The following is a 26,186-nucleotide window of genomic DNA, read 5'->3' as shown; positions in this document are numbered from 1 at the left end:
CTTGTAATATATGCCAAAATTTGACTTGTAATTATTAATGATATGAATTGCATAGGCTTTTGTTTCTAGACTCTAGAATACAGCAACAATATAATATAGAATTCATGGAGTTTATTAAATATTTTTATTTTCAGGGTTCCTTTGTTATTTTCAATCTGATGCATGACTCAATCTTACATTTATGGTCACTCAAAAATTTTTTTTGAGTCTTAGAAAATGTTGAACACTTTGTGAAAATCAGAACTTTTGGCAATTGTGCATACCTAAATTGAGAATTTTCTGGATAATTTTCCTTCTTTAGTTCTCATTCCAGTAAAATGAACTTGACAAAGTTTAGCAGCCAAGCATGGCACAGGTAAAATATCAATAAAAGTGTGATAATAACCCTAAAACAGCCTCAGCATTGTTTTCTGATAGATAATTCATATTTAGGTTGCTTGTCATTGTTATATCCCAACTAAAAGGAATAGACTTTTAAAATTATATTTTTACTCCTTAATTGCTAAAAAAAAAAAATCCCACATCAAATTGTATTTAAGCCAATTCATTGAAGGAGTCAACATCATTCATCATTTAAGTTTCAGACTTTAATGTAATACTAAGGAATAAATATATATATCTTAATTCAAAACAATTTTAAGTATATGGTGCATACTTTGGAACCTTGGAATACTTCACGTGCAGCCAAAGCCTTAAGTGTGGACAAAGCATTTCAGGGCAATACTGTGTGCAGTCACACTTACTGTATACTTGCAGCTGTCCTCTGAAGACATTTCTTCCACGGGAGTTCTCAGCCTTACATTCATACATTCCTGAGTCCTCCAGCTGCACATTAGGTATTTCAAGCACAGCTTGGGATTTTCTCAGGCGGGCTTTACTTGGATTATGACCATTAACTTTCCTCCAAGAGATTGTTGGAACAGGGCTGAAATATTTATTAAAATTAATGTTAAGATTCTTCTGCTCTTGAGAATATAGATTCTGTTATCTGGTAGTTTGAACACTTAATAATCTAAGTAGCAATAAAACATAATCACAATTAAGGTCCATAAAATGGTTTATAAAGTTCACTTTCTATAGGGAATCCTTAATAAATTGATTGCTACATGGAATGTGTCTCTTTCATCCACAAGGGAGGATGTTCTTATTGAGCTCAAGTAAATCACTTGAAATCACTCTCTCTGGAGTTTCTTCAGCACTCTATGCTTTACTCCTGAATGCTACCACTCAATAGGTCAACAAAAATAACAACTTCAAAACTTGGATGATTTTAGCAAATTCCAAAACATCCCAGTTTTCCTGCAGTGAAAGTTCAAGGCAATCAGTGAAAGCATCTGTTTAGGTGGGGAATTTCAATACCACAGTTTCTTGGGAAAATTTAGGTGACCAAAGGTCTGGACACATTTTTCTTATAATATTTTTCAAGATGCAAAACTGGTTGTTTGAGAAGAGATATTAATGACACTGCTGTTTTTGCCTCACAACATTACGCTCTTGCTTGTGGCAGGAAAAGGGTTTTTCACTGCAGCTGCTTGTTCCACAGAGGTCTGTAAGGACCCTGAGTCATTTGCATTCATACTCAAGGAAGAAATTAAATAAATAGTGTTTGCACTCATAAAATTTTCTGTTTAACTCAACAACTGGTCAGCAATTGTGTACCCAGTGGGCCTTATGGCACAGACATACATTTTTCTAAATATGGTAGGTACTTAAGAGGGAAAATAATGAAAAAAAAAAGACAACTATTGATAAAAAAATATTTGATTGTGAACTGAAAAATGGACTATTTCAGGTATTCCATAAGAAACTTGGAGGACACCATAAAAGAAAATGTAACTTTTAGCGAAAACATACTTTGTATTTATTTTTAGTCTAAGCTTAGATATAAACACAGGACCTTGTGGCAGTTTAGATGAGGAAAAGCACTTCATAATAGTTCAAATTCCAATTCATTTAGTTGAAATTCAAAACTGCTATGAATTGCTGTCATGATTTCCTAACTTTCACTTGCTATAAATGCATGAAGGTCCATTAAGAATATCACCTTTCTCTCAATATTTCAGTGTATCCAGTTTGAGACACAAAAATTTAATATGTGACAAGCAAGTTCTGGTTATTCTTCAACCAGTTAGAGTCAGGCTGTAATACTGTAGTTGTACTCAGACTTGCAGACAAGATACTCCAAATTCTAGTACTTTATATATTGAGATTAGGACAATTCCCAAACATGCAATGGATTATCAGAAGATTTGTCTAATTTTAACTCCTGAGTGCCACATATCACTGAATTTCTTAGAGCCTATTAACACCATTATCTTACAAAACCAACATATAGTCCCATATGGAATTTGTTTTAATATGCCAGAAAGAGAAAAGAATTATTTCCCTTATCAGTTTGCTGCACTGATTAATTAACCTGACCAAATGAACTTCATTGTGAGTGTGTATGTATTCACCTCTGAGACATGGTCCCTACAATGTCTTCCTGTTCTTGCGAAATGATCTTTCATCACTGTCACCCACAGAAGAAATACATGTATGGAATATTTTTTGTTTCTCCTTGCTAAACAAAACAGGCTGGTCTCTTTTTCTTTCCCTCACTCCAATTATGTATGTACTTTTCTTTTTATAGATATTTGTGGTTCATGTGATTGGTGTGGATCATATGACCTCATTTTTTCCCCCCTCTAACACCATAGGAGCTTAGTAGCTTTCTCATTTTCAACCTTAAATTACTTTCTTGATGACTGATTTCAAATTTTGGTGTCCTGTGGGTTTGGTTTGAGGACTCTTCTATGGCTTGTATGGTTCTAATTTATAAAGTTTGTTTCCTATTAGAAATTATTTTACATACTTTTCAATTATAAGATCGAAAGAACATCCCGTTCCTATCTGATTCAAGTTCTTCAACATGTTAGGTTTTAAATATGAAGGATAAATAGGATAGTTCTTTCTGATGCATTAATAAAACTTTCTGTCTTAGCCCCACCAGTTATGATATTCCTTTCACATCTTTACCAACATATTTTGATTAGCTGTACTTTAATAGCTATATGTGTGTGTATCAGATGTAGTACAAATATCAATCTTAGTTTTCCCCCCCCTTCTTTAAGCTCTCATATTTAATTTATAATTGCACACTTAATTCTGATACTCAAATTTAGACTCATTCTTGAGTGACTTGTGGAGATTTTGTAAGTCTTGTCTTTTACATTCAGCTTTTGAGAGTTAACTCCTGGTATACTTGTCTTCTTTTTATATGGAATATATTTGTGTCATGATGGCTGGTTGCAAAACATCCCCAATGGCCAGATAAGGGTTTCATTGATTGCTATTTATCACAACACAAGTCCACAATGGGAATAGGAATTCTTTATTTTGGTACAATGTAATAAGACTCAACAACTGCTGCTTTATGACTGAAATGAATTTGCAGGTACATTTTATTTGGGATCTTAAAGGTGTCATACTCGCTGCCTCTTGTGAGCTATTTGGCCTTCAGCCCTGCTTACAGTAAAATCAGTGACAAAAATGCTTCTTTCTCTATTGTCATGGAGGAAAATGGGTTCTGTTGAATAATATTAATAAAAGGAATTTTTTTTTTTGCTGGTGATGCATATTTTTGAGAAAAACTTGAAAGCTTATAACCATGAAAATTGTCGCATTCAGCTGCCATGAGATAATTCTGAAATTCATGCATATGGAAAGTTTCCTTTAAATTGCATTTAACTAATCTTTTGAAATTGGTTTTTTTTTTGTTTCCTGCAGCAAGTAAATGTGTATAACATGGCAAACACAGAGGAAACTGGTTGTCTGAGTCATTAGGAAGCACATTTTAAAACAACTCACTTGTTTCTTCATTGGTATGAGGTAGTAAGCGGAATTTTTCAAGGAGATAAAGTTACAGTAAATTCACGAATACAAGCCACACTGAGTATAAGCCACATCGCTGGGTGTTGGCAAACATTTTGTTTTTTGTCCATAAATAAGCCGCACCCGAGTATAAGCCGCTCTGTCGTTCGCAGCGAGGACCCGCGTGCAACAAACTTGCCAAATAGTAACAGAACCGCAGCATGGCGGGGTTTACTGGCTCAGCTAAGGCTGTGCAGGCTCGGCCCGCTCAGGGCTGCCGACAGGGACAGGTGGCCCAGCCCGGCGCTGCTGCTCGGCGGGGCCGCTCGAGGCCTGCCGCCGCCTCTGGGCTCGCTCACCCTGGCCCGGCGCTGCCCCGCGGTGGCAGGCAGAGACAGAGCCCCCTCCAGTTCCTCCCCGAGCCGCAGCAATGGCGGCATGGGGCCCCCGCCGCCTCCCCGAGCCACGGCAATGGCAGCACAGGCCCTGGGCTGCAGCAGAGGAGGGAAGGAGAGAGCTCTCCCACCTCTCTCTCCACCCCCCGTGCTACCTGCAGGGAGCCAGGCTCCGCCCGTGGCGCAACAGAGTAGCAATTTGTAACAATCACGATATGCCGGTTTTTACTAGCAGGTGCTTGGCTCGGCACTCTGGCTGGCACTTCTGAGGTTGTAAATGTCAGGAAATTATTCACATATTAGCCGCTCCTGAGTATAAACCGCATTTCCGGTGTGGGAGCAAAATTTTAGTCAAAATGGTGCGGCTTGTATTCGTGAAACTACTGTACTTTATTTGTGCAGATTTAATGATTTAATGATTTTGAAGGAAAGTACTCCCATATTACAAATCTGTATTTGCAGACAACTTGTAGTTCTGTTTAATGAAGCTTATTTTCCTTACATAACTCACAACTGACACATGAATTTTACATCTGAAATAAAAATATATCTATACCTATTTCTCCCCTGTGACTTCTGTGACAATGGAAAGAAGCATTTGAGTGAGGATGTGAAAGACTATAATTGTGTGACTATTCTAGTAAACTCCTAAAGTCCACCAAAAAAGCTAACCTACATAGCACATTTTTTATCTTTCCAAATGATCTACAGCTTTTTGAAAAACAGAGCAACTGAAAAGTATTTTTAGCATTAATATCAGTTTAATCTAATATGCATAATTATTGAATCTTATAGCCATTATAATCAATTTCTATTTTGGTCTCAGAAAATATTTATGGGAATACAGTTTCCTTGTTTATTGAAACACAATTCACATTCATCTCCTGTGAATAAATTGATTTGAGCTTCAGTTAAGTTCAAAGACAAGATTTCTCCACACTTTTGGGAAAAAATGCTCTGAATACTACTGGTAACTCTTAGTACCATCAAGAAAAACCCTACTTCGTTTCAGAAATACTATCATAAAACTTGACATTAATCTAAACTGAAAAAAAAAAAATAAGTGGTCCCTGGTGACTGTGATAGACATTACTGTGGGCTTGTTCAGTTTGAATTTGAAGAAAATATGAGAATATGAGTTATAATTTTAGCTTTGCATTTAGAAGAGATTATAAGTGTCAGTTTTCAGCAGTGTATTATTTGGGATGAGTGCTATTGAAATAGTTGGAATTCTTCACAAGTTTCAATAAAGTATGGAAATAAAAAAAACTGGATCTTTTAAAAATTATTAGAAGCAATTCTTCTTCCTGTCAATTTCATATGTGAAAGAATTTCATTACATCCCTAAAGTACATATTTATTTTGGGAAAGGGGAGAGGTAGATATAAGAGTAGTGTCTGAATTTTAAAATACCTTTTCATGGATCTGAACTCTTAGTATTTCAAGAATATTTTAAATAGGAATACATTGATCATTTTTTCTATACTCAGTTGGTAGAGATGGATGATATTTTGAAATACTTTACCTACTACTGTAATTTCAATTCCTCTCCACATAATTTCTCTTTACCAGTGTTCTGAGCTGGACCTTCAAACTCACAAGTTCACATCATAATATATTTTGAAAACCTCTGCATGCCTATGGGGACTATAAAAAAACTGTATTTTCTTATACCTCCATGTTTTGCCACTGTGTTAAATACCTTTAATTATTGTAGGATAATTATGAGGATTAAAATGTTGAGGACTATGATAAAATTCTCCCTGTCAGATGCTTTCCAGGAATGTCTATGGACCATTGACATCTACCTTTAGAATGTCTCATATAAATCTGTTCAGAGCTTTATGAGACATGATAAGCACTTTTCCTTTCATTTTTTTTAATGGCAGTTAGTACTTAGGAAATTCTGCAGCCGTGAGTATGATGATTTTAAAAATTAAGAGAATAGAAGCAAATGGTGATAACCTTGAAGCCAGTGTGCAAGAACAAGCCCAAGTCTGCAGGTCACTTCAACAGATAGCCATGATTGTGCTAAAAACATCTATTGCATTTATGAGTATCCTATATTAATGTGGGCATGCTTTACCATCACTATTAGCTTGTTCTTTATGGCACAGAGCAAGGACAATGCCTGCCTTGCTGCATATCCAGCTCCACAGCATTTTGTTCACACTTCAAATTATGACATGTTAGAGTATCTCAAACATCTAAAATGATGTCATGTATAAAGATGATTCATTTTCTAGAATGGTTCATTATTTGCAGTGAATTATACTCCAGAGCTTCTCTTTAATGATTGATCAGAGACTAAACTGATGTCTCAATCTTGACACTTAACTATTCAACAGCTGAATTTAGATAAAAAAGCTGTCCAATATGCTAAGTTTGGTGATATAACCAATAGTTCTGGTGATTTAAATTTTTTCCAAATTCTTACATTTGAGTTAATCACAAATCATGGACAAATGAGTCACCCGATTAAGGTGCAATCAAATGAGAACAAAAGAACCATAAATGCAAAGGTATTGATTTGAAAAGTCATGAGGAATGTGGAAAAGCTATTCCACAACCTTTTGGGTTTGCATTTAAAAGTTTGGCACTCTTGATGTTTATTCCTGGAGTTTACTCAATGAAATCTCGACAGCACAGGTAAAAATTTAACACAAAAGAGTTGAACCTCTCCTCCTATGTATTCAGTGTTGTACTCATTGCAAAACTCCGTATTATATTTCTGTCATCTTAGTATTGTAAATGCTATTTATATAATGGGATTGAAGGGGTATTGAGCCATTATGTCTGTTAAAAAATTGATGGAAACAACCTCTGTTTTTACCTCAGCCATCCATAACTATTTTTCCTAGTCTCTGTATCACACCTTACCCCAGCATGTAGCCAGGGGCATTCTGAAGAAGACATACTTCTAAAAATATTAAAGACATAACAGGTAAATTATCACCAGGCTGTGACTTAATCAAGGTTGTTGAGAAGAGAATCTGAAACAACTTGAAAAGTTAAAGACATATATGATATCTGCTTTTTTACTACAGGGGATAATACCTGAAGAATCCATGATTTTAAGTAAGAGACAATGCTTTGAAGCAGACAATTTCTTTGAGAAGATGTTTGGCAGGTGTTCATACAGTTTTTCAGGGCCACAGTACTACGGTAGAACTATGTTTATTTGCCTTGTGTTAAAGCTATTTTTTAACTGATTTTTGTGTCATTTTTCTCTGTTTCAAACTTTGTCCAGGCAGACTTTCTGTAGCTTGCACATTGATTCTGACTCTGCTGTACAGACATGGCCAGTGTATGTGTTCAAATCCAGAAGATAAGCAAGACTAGTTACAAGGAGTCTGAAAATGCCAAAAATCATTAAATACCATCAATGATAGTGCCAATGATGGTACTAGATAAACACATATCTAGCATGTCTGAAGAGTGCAAGAGGGCTTTGAACCTGCTGATGAGACACAGAGTTTGAAGACAATGAGTGTGATGATTTCCAGAAGTGCTGCATTTAAGGGTCTTGGGCTATAGTATCATATACATTTATCTCTTCATGGGAAATCCTGAACAGAAACATAACAATTGTGACTCTGGTGACCTACTCTTAAGAAATTCTAGAATTTTTTTTCCTTCTGATCCTCTCAGACTCTGACACAGAGGAAAAGTCTACACATGTGTTTCCTGATAGTAAGTCTGGAATGCAATAAAAAAAAAAAATCTTTCTCCATCTTTAAACCCACTGCAAAGCTGCACAAGTTACTGAACACAGTTTTCAGTAACATTTATAAATTTTCTTTGATGGTTCTGAGAGAGAAAGTGAAGGGATTGGTAATACTGCTTCTTCAAGAATGACATGCTACTGACTTACAGTTTGATAGGTTTTTTCCCCACTTTCATTACGCTGTACGGTAAAAGCAATCAAATCTAATTTTCTAGATTTAGAGTGAGTCAGACTGAAGCCTGGGAGTGCTACTTGAGATTTACCAAAGAATCTTTATTACATTGCTATGAATGATTGCAATATTTGCAACAGTATTATAAAATTCAAGAACAAGTCCACTTAAAAGAAGACAGAAATAAATCCAGCCTGAAAACCAGGAACAAAGTCCAGTCTGGCTGTAGCACCTTATAATATAAATACTTACTCAGCATGAGCTAAAAATGAACTTGAAATTGATGAACGTCTTAGAAATACAGTAATTTCACAAATACAAGCCGCACGGACTATAAGCCGCATCGCTGGGTGTTGGCAAATATTTCCTTCTTTGTCCATAAATACACCGCACCTGAGTATAAGCCGCTCTGTCATTCGCAGCGAGGACCCACATGCCACAAAGTTGCCAAATAGTAACAGAACCGTGGCAGGGCGGGGTTTACTGGCTCAGCTAAGGCTGTGCAGGCTCAGCCCATTCGGGGCTGCTGACGGGGCCAGGTAGCCCAGCTCGGCGCTGCCACTCAGCGGGGCCGCTGGGGGCTGGCCGCTGCTGTCACTGGGCTCGGTCACCACGGCCCGGCGCTGCCCCGTGGTGGCAGGCAGGGACGGAGCCCGCCGGCACCCGCGGTGGCAGGCGGGGACAGAGCCTGCCTGCTTCTTCCGTGGCGGTGGTGGGCGGGAACGGAGCTTCCCCGCTCCCGCGGCAGCAGACAGGAATGGAGTCTGCCTGCTCCTGCCGCGGCGGGCAGAGACAGAAGCCCCCCGCTTACCCCACGGGCCATGGGGATGGCGGCACGGGGCCCCTGCCTTCCCCCCAGGCCGTGGCGATGGCGGCACGGGGCCCCCCCATCTCTCCCCTGGGCTGCAGGAGAGGAGGGAAGGAGAGAACTCTCCCACCTCTCTCCCCACCCCCCATGCTGCCTGCAGGGAGCCAGGCTCCACACGCGGCGCAACAGAGTAACAATTCGCAACAATCGCGAAATGCCGGCTTTTACTGGCAAGTTGCTCGACTCGGCACCTCGGTTTCCTCTTCTGGGGGTGGAAATGTCAGAAAATTATTCACATATTAGCCGTTCCTGAGTATTAGCCGCACTCCCAGTGTGGGAGCCAAATTTTAGTCAAAATGGTGCGGCTTGTATGTGCTATCAAAGGAAAAAAAAAAAAAGAAAGAGAATCTTGGATCTACTTTAGTCATGTAAACAAACTCAACTTAATATGTCATGCCTGTGTTTATGAAGGCTGCTTCCTCTCATCACAAGCTTATCTTGAGGGGAAAGGACATCCTTACTTATAACACTGACAAATGTTGTTCCTCAGAGAGTGTTTATTTCCCTCTTGCAATTATTTTGTTGTCAATAAAATTTAAAAGTGGTTTCCACAGCTTCCAGGTCTGGCATCTGATAGGATTAACAAAATCTTTTTTCAGTAGAGAGAATTCGTGTGAAGGGACATGGAATAATGTGATTTTTTTGCCCTATGGAACTTAGAAGAAAGTACAGTAATTTCACGAATACAAGCCGCACTGTTTTGACCAAGATTTTGCTCCCATACCGTGAAAGCGGCTAATATTCAGGTGCGGCCAATATGTGAATAATTTTCTGACATTTTCAACCCTGGGAGTGCAAACCAAGTCAGTGCAAACTGCAAAGTCGAGCTCCTGCCAGTAAAACCCTGCATTTACACGGTTGTTACAAACTGGTTACTTTGTTGTGCGGCGGGTGGAGTCGGACTCCGAGCAGGCAGCACAGGGTGTGGGGAAGGTGGGGCAGCTCTCTCCTGCTTAGCCCTGCAGCTCGGGGGAAGCAGGGGCTCTCTCCTGCTTGGCCCCGTGGCTCGGGGGAAGCAGGGGCTCTCTCCGCTTGGCCCCGCGGCTCGGGGGGCTCCCATCCCCGCGTGCCGCCGCCGCAGGAGCAGGCAGGCTACATCCCCGGCTCCCATGGCCGCCGCAGGTGCCGGCGGGCTCTGTGCCCCCCCTGCCACCGAGCGGTAGCGCCGAGCTGGGCTACCCAGTGGTGTCGGCAGCCCTGAGTCCTCACAGCCCAAGCCCAGCCAGTAAACCCCACCCTGCCACAGTTCTGTTACTAATTGGCAACTTTGTTGCACGCGGGTCCTCGCTGCGAACACAGAGCGGCTTATACTCGGGTGTGGCTTATTTATGGACAAAAAACCAAAATGTTTGCCAACACCCAGAGATGCGGCTTATACTCAGTGCGGCTTGTATTCGTGAATTTACTGTATTTGTATGTCTGTTTTTGTATCTATGTGTAGTTTCATTTGGGGCAAATAATTAAACCAGAATAATACTCTATGACAGGGTTTCTCTGTTTTAAAAAGAGAAAACAGACAATTCATATCTCTGTGATCTGTAGATTAAAAACAGAATATCATGCTAAACCTTAGTTTTGACCGTAGAGGCAAATCACTAATTCTGGACTTTTACACTGAGAATTAGCTTGAGGCTTGAAAATACTAATTTACCACAATGCCTTGTTCCCACAATAACTCGACTATATGTAGGAAAATGACTAAATATTTTAATTCAAGTTCCAGCAATGAATTAGATGTGTAGCATCTAGAACGATTTGCTTTATTTAATGTCAAGTTGCCTCTAATATCAAAGGTATTTCTGTGTGCCACCATTATTGTGGGAAGAGGAAAGGGCTGTTTTGTGTTCATGGAAAAGTACAAGTGGAGTAATATTTTCCAAAAGACAATAACTAAGAAACTTCCAGTGCTGAATGGCTATTCCATGACCTGTGAGAATTCTTAGCAAAGAGGCATTCACCCCCTGAGAAGTTTCATACATCTGTCCAAGGAAAAGGTAACTTACCCTCAGGGAGAAAATTAAAGATCTACTAACATATCCCAAATGCATTGACAACAGTACTGTCATAATTGGCCCTAAAATCGATGAAGCTCAGTTTGTATCCCAGATGTTGTTGTTCTTTTTTTATTTTGTATGTATGTGCATATATATATATTTATATATATATATACACCAGTGAAACAGGCTCTATTGCCACTATTAGTTTATACCCACTAATACTCATGTGCTGCTTGCTGCCTTGACTGCTCACTACTCTCAATGCCCCTGAGTTCAGTGTACTGCAGTTAACAGAGGTTGACTTTAAGTTGGAGTATCACCAGTGCATTAGCCCTGCCCGTCTTTAGCACAGCATCAGGGTTGAAGCAAGATGTGGATTCACACTGATGACAAGGAGACAAAGGTTAGAAAAGAGTCTGATACCAGAATAGAAATCCTCATGAGACCCTTTTTGTCACTAGATTACTGGGAAGGGTGTGGTTACAGGAACATCTTGTCTAGGTCTCTTGACAGTTTGTTACAGGAGATGCCTCCTGTCTGGAGGAAGAATCTTGGAAGACCTATTAGAAACATTCTAGACTAGTAGGTAAAATTGGATTTCCCGAGATAAGCCAACTACAGGACAGAAGTCAAGGACAAATATATGGAAGACCTGGCTAATGGTTTTAACTAATGGTCTGAATGTAAAACGCTGAATTTCATAGATTTGAAGAGCAGAGATGGTTAAAGTCTCTGTAAATTAAGTCTCATTAAACAATGGTGCAATGCTGGAACCTTGTATTGTCCTATGTGTAGAGACCAGACGGATAACTGTATGTGCTAGATAGAGAAGTGTGTAACCTGGATGTGTGCCTCATTATAAAATTATTGTTTGTGAGCTTCTTGTTCCTCCAAAAATCATGTGTACAGTAATTTTACGATTATAAGCCGCAGTGACTATAAGCCGCACTTCCAGGTGCCAGCAACTTTTCATTCGTTGTCCATATATAAGCCCCACCTGATTATAAGCCGTACATTACAATACAGAGTGTGATAAAAGGTATCTGTTCTATCACCATCTGTTGAGGGTGGGGGCAGTGATCCTTATCTCAACGGCAGATATTCTGCTAACGGGCCATCTATTGAAACCAGCTGGGGCATTGTTCTTTATCTTTTCACAACCCATCCTTCCTCCAGCGAGTCATTTTCTGCTAATGGCCCATTGAGTCCCACTGTGTGACTGATAAAATTACTTCATCCCATTGGAAGTTGCTCCAGCCAGGGGGAAGAGCCCAACATTTCTTACCAAGATAAAAACAGAGGTTTTGGGACACTAAGGTAGCCCCTTTCTCCACTGGACTCCAGAGGAAAACCTGATTTCTCTACATCACCACTGGACCTCCAGAGGGAAACTTCACCTTGTACAGGAGCACTGCTCCAACTGAATCACATCTGTCACTGCAGGAGCACTGCAGCTACCATTTAATGGGACTGTTACCAACACCCTGCCTGACAGGGTGTCAGGTTGTACTCTGACTTTGTCAGGGTTTGGAGTTTCTTTCTTTGTAGTACTGTATTTCTATTTTAATTTCCCTAGAAAAGAACTGTTATTCCTAATTCCCATGTCTTTGCCTGAAAGCCCCTTGATTTCAAAATTATAATAATTTGGAGGGAGCTGGTTTACATTCTCCATTTCAAAGAGAAGCTCCTGCCTTTCTCAGCAGACACCTGTCCTCCAAACTAAAACAGCAACTTTTCGTTCTTTGTCCATACATAGGCCACACCTGATTATAAGCCGCACTTTGGGTTCGGACCAAAATTTTAGTCAAAATGGTGTGGCTTATAATCATGAAATTACTGTAATTATGCAGCAGATGAAGAAAAGAAAGGAATCAGGTACTGTGAAACCTCTGACCAAAGATTCATTCCTGGCTGCCTTTAACCCTCTTTTCTGAAATTATTCTCTTCATCATTACATTATTTGCCAGACATTGACCAGACCTCACTGAAACAGCCCTTTAAAATGTTGACTTGCAAAGCCTGTCTTTTTTCACCTGCAAAAAGATTTGCAATATCTAGAAACCTGCTTCATATCCATTACCCTATGTCATTGGCCTAATGAGTCACACTAGCAAAAATAACTTATTTAGAAACTTCACATGAAGTTACAGTCTAATGCTCTTCACCAGACCATAAGGATTTTTTGTCTGGCTGCACTGATCTTTGCTTGCGTATTATATTCACTCATCCAAACACTTTGCCTTTGTTTCTGCATATTGAAAAGTATTTAGTAAGCTCTGTCTACACAGATGAATAGAATGGTTTGAGTTTGAAGGAAATAAAGATTATTGAGTTCTAGCCCCACTGACATGGGCAGGACACTTTCCTCTAGACCAGGTTGCTCAGACCCCCATCCAACCTTTCCTTAAACACTTCCAGGATTGTGCATCCACAACAGGTATATGGTGTGCAAAGAAAATATTGATAGTGACATTAAAAAAATAATAGCATTTTTAATAAAAGCTTGGAGATCAATTAGGAAAGTCTGGTAAAATAAAACCAAGCAGAGAAGATAATAAAAATGCTATATTTAACGGATTTAAAACTTTGAGATATTTATTAATTTGAATTGTTTCAGAGTTCATTATTTCAAGAGAAAATTTTTGAACATTTCTTAGATTAAAAGCCGCTAAATTTCATTAACTTGTATGACTTAAATATATTTATCTTCACCTTATTTTTATTTAACTTCATTTAGAAAGCAAGATTTTAAATGGACTTTCATTTGATTTCTTGCAGACTATGCTAAAGATGGGATGAATGTTTGCAACTGAGCTATAAATCTCTTCCAAACAAAGTTAAAAATAGAATTATTAAGGCAACATTAAATATGACAAAATGAGCAACACGTCTATCAAAACAGCCTTGTTGTAATTCAGTAATAAATATTGTTAATTTATTCTTATTGTTAAGTAAGTATATTCCAAAACAAAAACATAGTTTTCACACTACCAAATTGAAATAACCTAGCATTAAAAAAGAACGTTGGTATAATACATGGATATTACTATTGTATGGAAATAGCATAGGCATGAAATAATCTCTCAAAAATACAGAAAAACAAGTAAATGGCTCATAAGAAAAATTGTCCCTTAGCACTATTGTCTATTGATTCTTTTGATTCAAATATCTATTTGTTAATCTATATGGTTTAAAAAACCCATAGTATAAATAAAGGGATGCATAAAACTTCTTTTTTTTTTAGCAAAACAATCCTTTTTGGCATTCTATATAGCCCGTATTTTAAAAGCAAAGATTGAAAACTCTGCTAGTCTACAAGTACTGCAGTAGCCCACATCTTATAATTTATTTTAATGAGAAATAATATATGATAACTCATTCAAAATTGGCTGCTGGCGCTATCATAATACAAACTCAATTTTTTTTCCTCACTAGAGCCAGAAAACCAATGAAATATGACTTTTACATGGAAAATAAAACAGAAGTCTGGTGTAATGCACAAACAAAAATTCACTAAGGAAAAGGCTGAAGTGTGAGGGCCAGGTAGGATGAGTGTGTTACACACAGCTTAAAAATTAAAAATCTGTGTGAAAGAGTGAGAGTGGAATTATTTTAAATGCAAGCAAGAAGACAGCTTAGAGTTATACGTCAGAAAGACTAGTAAAGGAAAAAAAAAAAAAAAAGAAAGTTGCTTCTGTCACTTCCGTATTTCTTGCTTTCCTCTGAGGCCATGTCTGGGCTCATTGAAGAGGGCAGGAACTGTCAGCTTTTCATGTCAACTAGGGTAAATCAGTACTGTATCATTTCTCAAACTGTGAAAACTTGTTCATTTGGAGCCTTTAAAATAAATAAATAAATAAATAAATAAATAAATAAATAAATAAATAAATAAATAAATAAATAAATAAAATCTTTCCATCCACGCATCCATGCCTACCTTTAAGTCCTGTATTTAAATAACAATGTAAAATTACATAAGTGTGCTCCATAGCCAGGGAGTGCTAAAGGATGCTTGGGTGGCTGTCACCAAAGTGGTTAACCAATGAATGTGTCATATAGCCAGGATTGAATTTAGAGTCCTTTTGCACACCAACACCATTAATTGCTTCTCTTTCTAATTGGCAGCTAAATGAAGGCACCAAAATTATTTCTTTGAATAAAGTACATGAAAAAAGAAATTAAAGAATGGACCAGTTGCCTCTAGATGTTCTTGAAAGCAAAGTCAGTAATATTTGAGAGAAAATTAAAATGGCAACCTATTGTCACAGAAGGCAGTGTCTGAAAAGTAACATATCTGGAGCAGGAAAAGCCAGGAATGCTGTAACTTATGCAAAAGTGTCAGCAAGGAAAATTATAACTTCCATACCAGAACTTTTCCAAAGAACAAGGTCATGATCTGTCTTCCTGATTTGCATAAGAAATCTAAGGTCTACAACTGAAATGAACATAGAAAATCAGGATTATCTGGACTGCAAACAGAAATTTCATTACCCATTAGCTCATTTATTAGTTTTACAAAAAAATTAGATTGTCTTTTTAAATTAGAAAAGACACAAGGAGTAAAAACTGTGTTATTTCAAAGAAAACATTAATATACTACTGTTTAAAATGATTTTTATTAATTTAGATGTTTTGAAGTTTTCAATTTGGATTTTTTTTCTTTCTTTTTTCAATTATTTGAGTATTTTAACAACATTTTATGCAAATACTAATCAGGATGTAGCAATTCTGCAAATTAAAAAGAAGCATTTCTTTTATTGTGAAAAGTTTAAAAATAAATAGAAGATATTAATGCCAGTGGATTTTTGGCATGTTTTTTAAAATATATGATCCCCTTTTTTTTAAGAGAACAAAAAAAAAAAACCAAACAAACAAAAAAAAAAAAAAAAACCAAAAAAACCCCAAGCTTTTCTAATAGAAATTACATAATTAAATGAGTGACAGAAAACACATCTGTATGCTATATATAGGTACATGTATGAAAGATAGATGTAACTGAAACATAAATTGTTGTGTAGATGTGACAGTGAATATCTTTGAAAAAGCAACCTCAGGCCAGCATGCATATCCAGCCAAAAGGTCACTAATTGCAAAATTCACACTCTGATATATATGTGCAGTGAATTTTATTCAGCTCCTCTGTTTTTCATGTCTTGTTAAACCTCAGCAGTAAATCATTGATTCATGCAGCGATTTCCTAGCAATGGCTGATGCTCATGATAAGAAGCATCATCTAGTACAAACAAGATAATCTTGCGATATTTCAGTCCTGCATTACTTTTAATTCTTTAGCAACTACAAAGTTTGATGGCAAGTGGCATCAGTAACATAATATTTTCACTTGTAACTGAACCAGCTACATATTGCTTGGGTCAGAATAAAACCCTTCTCAGAAAATTTTTCTCTGTCAAGCAATTAAGATATTTGACTTTAGTTTGAAGACAAAAGCTACAGAGCTTCAATTTATTTGATTCTTTCAGTCATAGTGACTGACAGTGCTAAATAAACACTATTAATAAATCATTAATCGGTGACTAAAGACTAGGTTCTTCCTGGAATATTTGCCAAATGCCTACTTTAGGTAATCTCACTGGAACGTCTGTCATTCTCACAATTACAGTGGAGAGAGCAGAGTGTTTCAGACAGCTAAATTAAAGCATGAGAAAACCAGCAGCCTATTTGTTTTGAGGCTGTAATAACCCCAGTGTTATTTACAACAAGAATCGAAAATACCAAGTTTAAAAATACTAAATAAAAAAGAAGCAAATTAGTTCTTGATTCAGTTTAGCAAATGAGACTCATGGCAGTGTAACAAGCAACAACTCCTATGGGGCATCAGGAATAAGAAATGGGGACAAAAAAATGAAAATTAGGAAAATTAATAGAAAATTCGATGCATTTCTACTTCTCACCTCAGCCTCCAGGTTTCAAACCGTGCCTGAAATGTCATTCATGTAATTATTACCATATCAAGTTGAAAGCAATTTCAGCTCAGCTGATTTGATTGTGCATTAATGGCTGGAAAAAGAAGATAAGGAATGTGCATGGTAAAAATAGCTGCCCATTACAATAGCAGCAAATGGGGTCAATTATCTTATTAGATAACCTTGAATTCCTTGATCATTAAGGTGGTTTTGATTTTTTTTTGTTTATTAAAGATTAACACCAAATAAAAAAGAGGAAATAACCTAATTAAAATATTTCCTTCCTTTTTGAATAGTGATCAAATCTTTTTAAGAGAGTTTACTAAATCTTATGGTGCTAAAAATGGAAGGTATCAGTAGGGCTTCTTGCCTTACAGTGATGGTTGCAAAGGACAATATGTGTCATATCACCTTTTCACTGAAAAGTTGTCTTGTAATCTGTCAGCAACTGCAATTTAATTCCAGCAAAATGAGGAAAATAAGAAGTAATATGTTGGTTACTGCTTCAACCATAGCCAAGAGTCTAAAAGGGCCTCTATTGACTTGGCAGCATTCCTGACAGGAGAGAGCCTGGAGCCATCAGCCTCTACAGAACAGATCTTTTCTTCATTTATTTCAGCATCTCAGGGAATATCTCCATTGACTGCTTTTTTGTCCTCGGTCATGTACCTCCTTTCCTCATCTTTACTATATAAGACATAAGACGTGGTTTACCCTACAAAAGTTCTTGTCTCACATTTGCTTTCCAAATTACTGCTTATATTTATGTTGAAAATGAATTTGCAAAGCTGCTGTTGCTAATGGCTCCCTCCATGTGGGCTCCCAGCTTTTGTTTGGACTGGTTTGGCTATGTCTTGTTTCATCTTCAACTTCACTGAATCTAAATAGATACAACTGGAAAACTGTCAGAATTTCTCTTTAATTATTTGTGTATAATTTCTGTTGACCTGCACACTGAGAGCATCTTGGTATTGGTCAAACATGAAAAACCAGTATGAAGGGAGTAAGTTTCAGACATGTATCATCCAGACAGTAATTAGAAGCTGTTAAGAGAAAAATCTGAACAGAAAAAACCCAGTGACCAGTGACACATGAAGATCAAAAGGACTATAAAAACATTTTAAAAACCCTCTCAGATAACACAGACAGGCTTTTAAAAATCACTCTGTAAAACCAGACCTGCTAAACTAGCTGGAGGAATGATCCTCAGGAAAACAGATTATTGTCTTAAAAATCCTAACCTCTTACGTTCCATTCTTCCTAAATAAGGAGAATTGGTATGTAATATTCAGTATTTCTCAGACTAACTTTTTTGTGAAGTTCATCCAAAGGACTTACAAAGACAAACCCTTGCCTTATTTTTTAATCAAGGCCATGCTGAAAGAAACTTGGATGTTTCTGATAAGTCATGAACTATAAAAGCAAGCAATACGATATTTAGCAGCATAATTTTGGAGACTAGGGGCAAGATGTCCAAAAGGAACCGAAAAGTATTCAATACAGTGAGATTTTTTCAATGCACCACACAGTTTGATGAGGTATTTTGGAAAGAACCCTACCTGTTATAATTTTGATATGTCTCTAGAGAAACATGATTGAAGGAATATCTGTTTTTAACAGCATATATGTGAAGAAGAAAAAATCTCTTTGAATTACTAGAATTGATTCTTAGTTCTGTCTGGTTGTATACTAACATTGCCAGCCTTATTCTTGGAAACAATTGTAATAACCTAAGTAACTAATAGTAACTACCACCACAAAACTGAAATGTTATTAATTTAATACTATATTCTGCAATCTGAATACTGTATAGAGATAATTTTAGTTCCCGTTTCTTACACCTTTCTCTCCCTAAACTCTTTTATCAACAAACATCTAAAACGCCTTGAATAGCAAACACCCATTCTGTACTAGTGCTACTAGGTCAGGTAGAATCTATAGAGTAGGCACTGGCACAAAGTTAGGACATGATCAAGACATTGTGCTCTTAGCATCATGTATAAATTATGAATATGAGGGAAGAGAGAAAACTCTACTCTTTATTCTCCAAATAATACATTTTGACAGAAAAAACTGTAGTTTACTTGTAGATAGTATCCCAGAGAATAAATGGATGTGAGACTTGTAAAATTGTCGATTAAAAAACCTTTCCTCTTTTTGTTTATAAGATTGATACTTTTCATTTTGACAGAGACAGTTAACTTGAGTGAATTCCTGACCACAGAAATGGCTAGGCAGGGAGTTCATAATTAGCTACTTAGTCAATTGGTTCTTTTGATAGTTCTGTAAGGACTGTCTGTAAAAATAAAATCCAGCAAAATAATGAAACCACAAATCAGGCATGTCTCATCTTAATAAACAATGATGTCTAATTATGAAAGAATCTGTACTTACTTTCCAAGTGCAAAACACTCCATCTTAACAGTGGTTCCCCTTGCAGCTGTAACTGTGTAAGGAAAATGGACTTCAATTTTTGGTTCATATTCCCCCATCACACCTGGAAAATAATGAATGTTTAAAATATGAAATATCATCAATTTTCCATGATCACAGAAAGACCAGTGGCTTACTTTTTTAATCTGCCCAGCAGTAAAGCAGGTAATTGATGGAGATGACCTCACTTGATCTGATATGCTGTGCTCAGGTCCAGGATATATATATATATGCATAAATACTCTTCAGTAGCACAACATTGAGCTTGAAAAAAGGATTTATTTTCAGACTTTAGTTAATATTTAAATTTTCAACTATTAAAGTGAGTAATCAATAGAAGAGTGAGAATTATCATAGACCAAATCTTTGTTTATCAGCACATTGACAATTATGATGAATAAATCAACAAAAAAGTAAGAATTGTTCAGATTTTTGGATGAGGAAAACTGAAAAAAATCTGACTTGTTGAAAAAGTAGCAACAAGTCTAAATCTATGACAATCAGTAAAGACTCTCCCAAGAATCTAAAGCAAGCAAATAGGAAGAAGAGATGAAAAGGAAGGAGAGAAAAGAGATCTCTTGTCTCTTTTAGAGGTCAAATGTCCTAGCCTTGAAATGCTCCTTATGTGGCTCAGGATTTTCCAGTGGGGCTGTGTTCTCATTTTCCCACTGTCACTCAGGCTCCTGAAGCTTGGTTCTGGGAGGAAGTCTGAACATATTTGAATGTTTCATCAGGGGCTTAAGTCTAATTAGAAAATCTAAATGTGTCTCTTAAGTGAATCAAATGACAAAAACGGAAAGCATAAAATGGTTTTATTTTAAATAATGACATTCTATAAATAATGTGGCTTTCTAGGTAGCAAATTTCTTTTTAAAAAATATAATCCTGCAAGTATTACATGTGCAGGCAGCAATACTGACCCATTTCCTACAAGACATGACTAAATCAGCATTTCACATTGCTTTATGAATCCTTTTGTAAAACATGAAAAAAATTAACATGTGTATCCACGGTATGAGGAATCTCCTATGTTCCCTTGTAGTGAACACTGCTGAAAGTAGTTCATTTAGGTTTTTTGATAGATGAAGCCTTATATTCCTAAGGTGTTCTTTTAAAACCTCTGACATCTGCTGACTCTTCACACTCACTGACAGGTTTTATACTTCCATTAAATTAAAAATACGGTGTTTTTGCTTTTGGGTAAGGCTTTGTTCTGGAAAATAATTGTTTTGAGTTGTTATATAGTATTTAACATTAGCTTTTTTAGCCCTGAATACAAACAGATCTTAAAATAGGATTATTCTTGCATTTAAAATAATACAGTACATCTTAACCCATCTCAGACAATATTATCTTTCAGATCTTATGTTTTTAACTTACATTAAGTCCTTTTGATAAATGCAGTCTGTACACATACTGAATGCTCTTTGCATGTCATGCTGTCATTTAATATTCTTAATGAAATGCTTTGTACTGATGGTTTATACCACGTCCTGTTCTTCTGGGTTATTGCTACCCTAGCAAGTGACATGCCTGCAGCAACTGGCAGGAAATGTATAAAAAATTACTGAGCAATTGCTTTGTGTCCCTATGAAAATTAGGAAACAAAAGTCTATTATTGCAGAGGGATATTTTTCATTCTTATTATTTATGATCTTTGAGACTATGAAGGCCATTACAGTTGCATAGATATTAAGGGAATTGTTAGGGCCTTACCTTCCCACATTACACTATAATTGCTCTGCTATGGCTGTGGTGCCTCTAGGCTCTTTAGCTTTCCAGCTTCTGTTTTGGTCATTGTGAGTCAGTGATGGCAAAAGAACCATCACTTGCATTTTCATTAGGATTTTTGTTCATTTGTGTTAGATGCTAAAAGGAAGCTGAACTTTTAAGAAATATTGAGGTTTTGAGCTATGTGCACTGGAATCAATCTCAGGCTCATATACATGATGCTCTTACAAAGGTTTGGCTAGGGCCATAAAAAAATCCTCAGTCATTTTTTATATCCAGTTATCAAATATGAAATACAACAATAAATAAAATTGATCAGCAGAGAATAAAAACATAATATACGATTTCCAAGTGGCTAACAAATCACAGAGTTCACGTGTTTTGGGCACTACAGAGCAATGGGATGCTGTTCTCAATCCTGCTGTGCTCTGCCTTCCCATGAAAATGCATCCTTTCTGAAAATCCTCTACCTTTCAAGGCCTGACCCCCATTGTTCACTATTTTTTAGGCTAATTACTTAGTTTACTACACTCCCTACTTCACAAACTTTTTATTTCACCTGAGTTCAGATCTGAGTATAAAGGTACTGAATTTGTGATTGATATGAAACATACGTATTCAAAGTAAATCTAGTTTACCATATCTTGAAATTTGGTCTGGGATTAGAAATGGTTTTTAAAGCCAAACTTTACTGTTTGTTTAAGTAAATCTTGTCCCTGGCCTTCATTTTGAAGTAGTACATCATTCCACCTTAACTTTTCCAGTATTTGGGTCTCTGCCCTTTCAAGAAGGGTCTTCTTGGTTGGGTGAGATTTAGAAGCTAATAATCCTTTTGTTCAGTCTCTGATTACCAAAGAAGACACTAATTTAAATGACTGAGCACATCTCAGGACAAAGCACAGTTTGACCTTGTTAGAATCAATGGCTTGTTAGTCATCTTGCCAGAAAGGGACCTCAATATATATATAGCAGAGATCTCTCCTTCAGATATACTTTTTTACAATGATGCAATTATCACCATGTAACTACTGTCCAGCCCAAGTACCAAAAAAAGTATTCAGAACATCTACTTTACTTTTAATGAGGGGTTTCATTTAACATGATTTTCCTCCAACTTTACTGCAAATCTCTGACTTATGTTCTACACTCTGCTACTCTGTGTCTTATGAACCCTAAGCTATAATGTCTGCATTTCATTTTTCTATTAAAAAAAAAAAAAGTGATGACATAACAATGTGATAAATATTGATTTTGAGGCACTAACATATCACAGGAATAGATGTAATAAAATTTCAAACATTTACAGATATCACTGCAGCTAAAATTCTTTACATTGTCCACTATAGGCCATTTAATGGAAATGGAGAACGGAATAAAGAAGTGAGATCAGTTTCTAATTTTCAGTCCTTTCAGTTAAAAACAAGAGAAAGAGCTACAGACAGGATGTCAGACATCATTGCTTTGCAAAGGACTGCTCTACCTCTTCATTTAGCCTGCCAGTCCATGACTTATACAACCTCAGATGAAGAGTGTGGAACAACCGAGACAGTACGAGAGTATCCATTCAATAAGAATTTTTTCCTTTATACGGTCAAATAAAACCTGAATACTGAGAAGTCATGACACATCCTTTTACTCAGCTGTGTAATGCTTCTTCTGTTAATCTTCCAGATATTAACTACCTTCTTGCATCTCTCAAAACAGGAAGACTCCTCAAATCCTTTCAGATAAAATGATTTGTGTTTGTTACTCTTTCAGTAACAGTTCTGTAACTTCCTTTGGAGCCTAATTTTGAACAGAACAGGTTACAGGAAGTACTTGAATAAGTGACTGATAAACATTTAAGACAGTAGATCGAAAAGATTTTATGACTTCTGGCTAAACATCATCAGAATGCTCAGGAGAAAATGAAAGTAAAATATTTCCTGTATCCAGGAGAAAGATTAGGCATGGATTGATACTTGCCATTATTTTGTTAACAAATGATAAAACCTTTCCAGCTCAGTGACTAAGAGGGTTCATCTGAGAGGTTTGCAAAAAGTCCCTGATCTTAATCAGATGGTGCAGGAATGTTAAAATGGTTTTCTTACATCCCGAATAAAGCTCTAAAGACAAATTTAATTGGGATTCTTATTAGTTTGGTTCTCCCTCTCAGTTTCTGGGAAACCTCTTGAGGAGTGATAAACTCATCCTGCTGCATAAGAATTTTTTAATAATTTTACAGATCAAAAATTAAGTATCCTACCACATTGTAATGATGATTTGCAGTGTGAATATGTATCTAAATGCAAGAAAATTTTGCCTGAGAAATTCCTTGAGGAATATAAATGACAATTTCTTCTCCTATCTATAATCTGTGATGAAAACTGAGATTGTCTAAGGTGTGGGTGCCTTTGTGGCAAATGATTGTTTAGCACTTTCCCTGAAGACCTAGACCATTAAATGTCTCCAGACTTTTGTCTGGGAGAGCCTTGAATACACACATTTACAATGACAGTAAATTGACAGCACAAACTGAATTAATTCCAGTATAATGATGATACCCACCATTGTATCTGGTCTGCAGCATAGATTTTAAATGAACTGGGAAGAATGTATTGACTCACCTGCTATTAATCCTATTCCAAATTGAAGGACCAGCGCCTGCTCTAAGTCCCTAAAAATTCACTGTGGGAATGGCTGTTTTAAGATAACAGTCCACAGTCTTTCTTCCACTTAGATGTCTCTCAGCCAGGTTTTGAGCTATAAATTTATCATTTAAGAAACCCTGAAAATGCTAATGTGAAATTGCATTCTGAAATACATTGAACTAAGCACTAAACTGAACTAATACTAAAGTGTCAACATTGTTTTTCTATGTTAGAGAACAAATCCTACTGCATACCACAGGATGGAAAAAGGTCTTTACTGGAATATATCTTAATATAAAAGAAAAATTGGCAATTCAGTGTCTGGAAAAAATATCACAATGAATACAACACAAGAAGGGAATAATCTCTAGTTACAACTAAGGGATAAGATGTTCATGCATTCCTAATTATAGAGGAATAAATGTGAAAGAAAATCACATTTAGCAGAAAAAAATGTTTAAAGTTTAAACATAACTTTACTCTCACCACTTTAAAATCCATATTTTACTCATATTTGATTTCATTAGTTCATCAGTTTTGCTGAACTCTGAACTCAGTCTGGAAAGCCCTTTCTAGAAATAGTATTACTGTCTTGAAACATACTATTATTTATAACTCTTAAATGTAATATATGTGGTACATACAAATGAGCTTTCTGCCTCTCTTAAACATCAAAAACAAATAAAACCACTTAATTTTCAGTTGAAAACCGGTGTTTTATGACTGAAATAAAGGGAACTGAGTCCAAATCCTAGAGACACAAAAGCAATGAGACAGTTCAGAATAAGCACTGAGGGAAATATTGGTATAAAATTTAGTATTTTAACTGAGAGGCCAAAATTTCCAGTGTGCAGATAGGACTGCAGTGATTTCTGTTTACCTGTGCTTGAGCAGTAACTATGACCAACTCTGCAGTCTTTCTCCATGTAGAAAAGTCTTTACTGAGTAACAGCCTAGACTTCATCAATTTCCCACATAATTGTAAAATGGCATCTAAGCTCTCCTAAATCCAGTACATCTGGTATTGGATGAAGCCAAACTTCACCCTTTGGACGTTCAGAGATGAGTGAAGACACGTGAATGGCTTGTATACAACATTCCAGTAGGAAGATTTATTCATGTACAACTGTATCTAAACAAGAAAACCTGAACATTTTCACTGACTAGGTAGGTAGATAATTTTTCTGAGCAGCCATACTCATCAAGAAAAAAAAAGACTCATTACACTAGTCAACATACCGTCTTGCTTGGGAGGCCTAGATCAACGAAAACCAAATCACGGGGAGTTTTTACAGGGAATGAGATCGCATTGAATTTGGCTAGAAATATGTGGTAGATTTCTTTTCGGCATCACTGGCCAATGTTTATTGTTTCTCCTTTCTAACTGCCTGATAGTCATCCAGGATGGGTTCACAAATGATATCCAGAAACCTGGCAAATATTATTTAATCTAAGTGATTAGGAGGAAGATATAAATTTTATGGGGTTTTTAATTACCTTCCTGATTAAATGTTCTTAGAATCTCATTTTTCCTATAGGAAATGAATAATTATTTGTACTTCAAATATGACCTTAAGCATACATTTTTTTCCATTGCAACCTGTGAAGTTGTTTTACAGGATGAAAACAAAATATTCACTTTCCAACTGGGTGCCAGGAGTGTCAAAACTATTGTGATGTCCAGAGAGAGTATTTGCCTTGCTTCTAATTAATTAGAGCTATACTGCAGGAAATAGTGTTGCTCTAATATTCATTGTATCTAATTAACTGGAAAAGCTTCCTAAAATAAGAAATATTTTTTTCAATTGGCACTGCTCATATAACCACGCAAAACAAAGAACCTCTCATTTTCTCAATATGAGAGACCAAACTAACACTAAAATTTCTCTGTCATCAGCAACAAGTATTGAAATATCCATTGTTTTAGACTCAATAGCAACAAATTATCCTGTTACCTACTTACTGCAGTTTTGACTTCAAGCAGAACTCCTGTTGTCCACAATCAAATTATTTTTCTACTCTGACAAGAATTCCAAACTGCAAAGCAATTTTTGTTTGACTGCAAAGCAGCAGGCACTGGTGAATTTGTATCTAAGATCCTGAGACAATAAGATACATAGCATTCAGGATCATTCTTCATAATCTGAAACCATTTACAGCTGTGAAGGTTACTTTCATTTTCATTTTGCACAAATTTGAATTCAGTCACCAAGAATTAAAATATTTCCAACATCTCTCTGAAATCTGAATAGTTATGGTTCAATGCAACACAATTCCTGATCCTGACTTGAATTTGGAGGACATTTTTTTCAAGTTCAGTTGTTTTGGGTTTTGTATATTCTGTAAATGGACCAGTTAAATCTTTGTACAAGTTTCATAAATCATGAGAAGAAGGAAACAAGAGAACATTAGTGCAGAAGATATGCAAGACACTACATGGCTAGAATCTTGAGCTAT

The 26,186-nt window shown here is 36.6% G+C and overlaps 1 protein-coding gene across 4 annotated transcripts in view; it reads right to left on the bottom strand.

Annotated features, from left to right (window-relative positions):
- The window catches only part of CNTN5 (contactin 5), a 440,548-nt gene that overhangs the window by 136,771 nt on the left and 277,591 nt on the right, over nucleotides 1–26,186 (bottom strand). For all 4 annotated transcript variants that reach the window (XM_033051352.1, XM_033051356.2, XM_033051355.2 and 1 more), the window contains exons 8-9: nucleotides 19,330–19,432; nucleotides 744–925 (exon numbers count right to left, since the gene is read on the bottom strand). In XM_033051352.1, coding sequence (XP_032907243.1) covers nucleotides 744–925; nucleotides 19,330–19,432 — 285 coding nt within the window. The remainder of the gene's footprint in view (nucleotides 1–743; nucleotides 926–19,329; nucleotides 19,433–26,186) is intronic.

Source organism: Catharus ustulatus, chromosome 2 (genome assembly GCF_009819885.2).
Source record: "Catharus ustulatus isolate bCatUst1 chromosome 2, bCatUst1.pri.v2, whole genome shotgun sequence".
Lineage (NCBI taxonomy): Eukaryota > Metazoa > Chordata > Aves > Passeriformes > Turdidae > Catharus > Catharus ustulatus.
The sequence above is the reverse complement of the archived record's forward strand: the minus strand, read 5'-3'. Positions and strand labels throughout refer to the sequence as shown.